Source organism: Monopterus albus, unplaced genomic scaffold (assembly GCF_001952655.1).
Source record: "Monopterus albus unplaced genomic scaffold, M_albus_1.0 scaffold6.1, whole genome shotgun sequence".
Lineage (NCBI taxonomy): Eukaryota > Metazoa > Chordata > Actinopteri > Synbranchiformes > Synbranchidae > Monopterus > Monopterus albus.
In genome coordinates this window covers 4,613,588-4,618,408 of record NW_018127886.1, presented here as the reverse complement: position 1 = coordinate 4,618,408, position 4,821 = coordinate 4,613,588, and the positions used below count along the sequence as shown (strand labels likewise).

The 4,821-nt window shown below is 40.6% G+C and overlaps 1 protein-coding gene across 2 annotated transcripts in view; it reads right to left on the bottom strand.

Annotated features, from left to right (window-relative positions):
* Window positions 1–293: 293 nt before the first annotated feature.
* Window positions 294–4,821, bottom strand: part of pgd (phosphogluconate dehydrogenase) — an 8,761-nt gene continuing 4,233 nt past the window's right edge. Inside the window, exons 9-13 of one of the 2 annotated variants that reach the window (XM_020617828.1) lie at window positions 4,012–4,142; window positions 3,478–3,611; window positions 2,762–2,861; window positions 1,881–2,003; window positions 294–1,015 (exon numbers count right to left, since the gene is read on the bottom strand). In XM_020617828.1, coding sequence (XP_020473484.1) covers window positions 896–1,015; window positions 1,881–2,003; window positions 2,762–2,861; window positions 3,478–3,611; window positions 4,012–4,142 — 608 coding nt within the window. In that variant the 3' untranslated portion in view covers window positions 294–895. Of the gene's footprint in view, window positions 1,016–1,880; window positions 2,004–2,442; window positions 2,485–2,761; window positions 2,862–3,477; window positions 3,612–4,011; window positions 4,143–4,821 lie in introns of those variants that run through there. The other variant, XM_020617837.1, reaches the window with a different exon arrangement.

Sequence of the window (4,821 nt, the reverse complement as noted above, 5' to 3'; positions counted from 1 at the left end):
AATAACAAATATCTTACAATATAACCCAACACAATCCAACTACAGCCTCAAAACCTAACTTAACACAGAGCATGGTATCAAGAAATCCTACAAACTACTGAAGTCGTTGTGCTGCATTTTATATTATACATGTCCACCCCCTTTATCTTTGCTTCATATGACCAAAAATAAGAAAGGGTTGTCTTTGTGTTAACATTAGTTTCATTATAATTGATTGGTGTTTCCATTGAGACACCTGCTGGCCAGCCATGGTAATGACAACATGATGGTGTTTTTCACTGTGAGGCCAATAATTTTAACTGATTACCTCCCTTCAGGGGTCATATTTATTTAGATTCAGATACAGGTCCAGTTAAAGATGAAAACATTTTGAATATTCTAAGTTATTGAAAACAGACTAAACAGTAATGATATATTAATTTTAACTAACTGTCCACACTTCAAATATGTATCTATGCACATAGATAAAGCCAATGGCTCAGTGTGTCATCACACAAACCTTTAAAAAAAACAAAAAAAATTTCAGGCAGTTTGTCACTTGTTGCTCACTTTAGTGCTACATACAAACACATCCTAGTCCTGTTTACAGCACCCATAAACTGAGGACCGCACAAGCCAATTATAAAGGGATTGAGACCTTTATTTAGCCTAATACAGTGCAGTCCACCTTAATCCAGTGTTAACACCGTAATTCCTGGGCCCAACATGACTAGTTAATGCTAGCCATATTATCCAGATGGAGTAAACACTTGAGTAAGGAGACTGTTGGGTTGGGTGGATCTTAAATAGGCAGGTGTGTTTATGAAGATGGATTGTGTAACGTGTCATCTGTCACAGGTAACTTCCCTTCATTCTCTCCCTTCCATTTTGTTTTCCAGTGATGTGAAAAGGGTCTTTAAGCATTGTAGGATGAAGAAGAGACATTTCCACCATGACCTGTCCAGTTGGTGTGGATGAATTGACCGGGACAGGACAGCAGTTCATATGTGTGGGCTCCAAAGTAATCCCTTTGGGCCTAAAAAGAAAAACAAGGTAAACAACCTTTGATACACACAATAGGGGTGTAAACATGAACAAATATATATCATAAAGAACTGATAAAAGAGTTAGAGATATATGTAGCTGCATCGCTTGAAAACCAGATTTAGCATACGTGTCCAGAACACAGGGAGTACAACGAGCCGTACTACTTAGGGAAGAAACACACCAAGCAGATGTCAGCTGTCAGCCACCACTGGGCCTTCAGTGAGCATCTGTCGGAGCTCATCTTCCTGGTGTGTCCTGCACTGTTGGCACTAAATCAGACCCTGTCGGTGGCTTTTCAGCCGATTTAGCCGTTTGAATTGGCGTCAGTGAGAGAGGACACCGATTGGTTGTTCAGCTTAGCAAATCAATGCACAAGCAGAGATGGTTGCTGTGATAACCATGATTTCACACATTTAGTTTGGTTTCTCTTTGTTTTTTCCTCCACAACTAAAAGACGCAGGGCAGCAAGTCTTAGACATATTCTTGATCTGCGTTGAACAAGAGCCGAGTTGTTTACACATGTATTTCCACCGTCTAGGTTTTCTTTCCCTTTTTGAAGGGCGAATACAGATAGCACCTGCTGCTAGGGGAAGTTATTTCTCTCGTGCAAAACGTAGGTGCTAGTTGGCCGTTAGCTGGGCAGTGTGTTCATGTGCCACTGTCTATTACTGCCACTAACAGTCGGCCTTCGTCACTGCTAGTTCTTTCATGTTAGCTTGGTGTGTCTCTGCCCTTAAAGCCCCTAGGTTCCAACAGAAATACACCCACCAACTGCATGTGATCTTTTTAATCTGATTTACCTCCACACTTGACCATCTGCTAAGTGGACCCTGCATCTTCCACCATTTTCTTACCTGAAGGAGGTTGGCTGGAAGCTTCTCGTGTCTGTAACCATCATAGAAGGACAGAGCTGTGGTGAAAGAGGGCATGGGGATGCCATGCTGGACTCCAACACTGACTGTCCGGCGCCATGACTCCTGCACAAAGGTATTACACTTCGTTAACATTTTGTTTATGGAGCTAATTTAATTTGCTTGTGGTGTAAATCTGGACATGAACAAGAGGTCGTCACGAGGCCATGCATTTACTAGTAGCAAAGATCTGACTTGAGTCCAATTCAAATTATTTACAGTCTAATCAGGCCAGGTACAGTGCTGTCTATTACTGACAGTCTCAGGTTTGTGTAACATTCTGTCTAATACCCTGTACTTGAACAGATTCGCTATCAGATCTGATCACATGATGCATCTTAATCATTGCAATAGAAAATAGTTTTGGAGGTGAAGCTGGACATTGTTTATTATGAGAAACAGCATGTAATTCTGCTTTTTGACCATGGCTGCTCACTAACAGAGATGGATGCATGATGCACTGTTTGTTGTTCTCTCTATAATGGGATTTCCTCATGTTGACTCCTGTCCTCAGGTCCCATCAGGACTTCTGTACCCGCCTTCGGTTCTAGTGAGTTTTCAAGACAGGAAAACCTCAACCAAGAACTCCAAGTTTCAGAAGACAGGATGATACACAATATCAGCAGTGAATAATGCATTGTGTCCTTTCCTCGTCAATGTACAAGTAAATCAATGGACTTCAGTTTGAAAAGTACCTACAAAAAAGCCTCATCTCAGACAGCTGAGGATTGGGGTCAACAAGTGGTACTCTTGCTTCTCCTTTCTTTGTGAAACAGGAAATAACTTGGTTTGTGTGTCTTGTCAATGTGGCTGCTTCCTCCTACCTGACAGTCCTGCACAGCACTACTGAAGAAACTGTCCAGCAGCAAGTTCTGCAGCTTAGCATTCCTGTCAAATGCCTCTTTGATTTTACCCAGGAAGACACTGGTGGGGAGGTGAAAGGGCAGCGTTATCCAACAGTAGCAAAAGAGAGAAAAATCAGCTTGAAGTAAAAAGTGAAATTAGAAAACCAGTACAATATATACACATTTCCTGTTATTCCTACATGCTCTAGGAATAATCTCCGAACTAATTTGTTGCTCTTTGAAAAGCCGTTTCTTACAGGTTGGTGGATACACCCTGGCAGTCGGGCCGAGAGTTGTCCTCGAGTTAGGTTTATGCAATATCTTTACAAGATTACAAAAGCAAAGCAGTGTCACAACTGCAGCTTCATTTTTCTCTCAATCTGTATTTACAGGAAGGGTCAATCTAGATTTCTCACTCCAACACAGGGCAGTGACACAGTTAACTTCCTTTGTGGCACTACATTGTTTTCTTAAGACTAAACATGCTTATCCCTCTTGATGTAGGCGTTATCCTACAGTTAAAAACATTTTCTGAAATTGTAAGAGAACTTCTCAATTTTAATCTTCTTGCTTTCCCATTAAGTTCTCTCTTACATTGCCTAACCACAGTTTTCACCATCATTGTGAAAGAACCGTGTTGACATTAAAGTTGCACAAGGTAACAGTGAAGCAAATGTGATTTGTGTTAAACGCACCTTCGGATGATGCAGCCTCCTCTCCACATCAGAGCGATCCCGCCATAGTTGAGTGACCAGCCAAATTCTTTGGCTGCCTGTCGCAGGAGCATGAAGCCCTGTGCGTAGGAAATGATCTTGGAGGCATAAAGGGCCTGGGGAGCAAAAAGGAATAATTATTCTAATATGTAAGGCATCATTTAAAAAAAAAAAACAACAAACAAACAGTATTAGTCACTGAAAAGAGGCACATTTTATATTATTTCATAATGAGAAACAGCAAAAACTTGTAACCAACTAATAGTTTTAAAAATCAGTACAGATGCTGATCAGTCATGCACACACACATTCACCTCTGTACTGCTTTATTAGTATTTGTTTCAGGATAGCTACAGTGTCAGTGCTCAAGACCTCTTTCACAAATTAAGACTTTAAACATACCTGCAAATATCACCTCCAGATGTACACATACAAGCAGAATAGTTGGAAAGTCAGAAAAAAAAAAAAAAAAAAAAACAGCAATAATAAAGCAGTGTAATATTCTGTGTGTTGTACCTTTCTGATATCCTCCAGGAAGGCAGCCTTGTCCCCACTGAATTTGACCCCCTGTGGCCCTGAAAGGCTGCGACTGGCCTCCACTCTCTCATCCTTAAGAGAGGACAGGCATCTGGCAAAGACGGCCTCCCCTGAGACAGAGGGAGGGTGGAGAAGAGACCAGGTTAGCTATCTGTGCACAAAAACGGCTCTCCCCACACAAAAAGGAGGCTAAACTGTTGCTTAGATTTCCTAAAACCTGTTACAATAAGCAAGTTATTACATAAGTTATGCTGAACACCATGCTACCGACCTGATGGAGGACATTACAAGTGCTACACGATGGGGATATTTATTGACCTAAAAAAAATCAATCATGAATTATTAATGGACAAGTTAGAAAAATATGGGATCAGAGGAATGGTTCTGAAATGGATTAGAAGTTATTTGACACAGAGGCGTCAATTTGTGAAGTTGGGTGAATACCAATCGAGTGAGCTGGATATTGTATGTGGAGTGCCTCAGGGTTCTGTTTTGGGACCTAAATTATTTATACTATACATTAATGATATATGCAAGGTTTCTGATTTAGTGAAAGTGGTTTTATTTGCTGATGACACTACCATATGGGCATCGGGTGAAAACCTACAGCAACTCTCTGGACAGGTTACACAGGAACTTGAGAAGATAAAGAAATGGTGTGACAGTAATATACTATCTCTGAATTTGGATAAAACTAAATTTATGGTATTTGGGAATCGTAGACTAGATAATGAACTGCAATTGAAAATTGGGGGAGCTAATATAGAACAAGTATATGAAATTAAATTT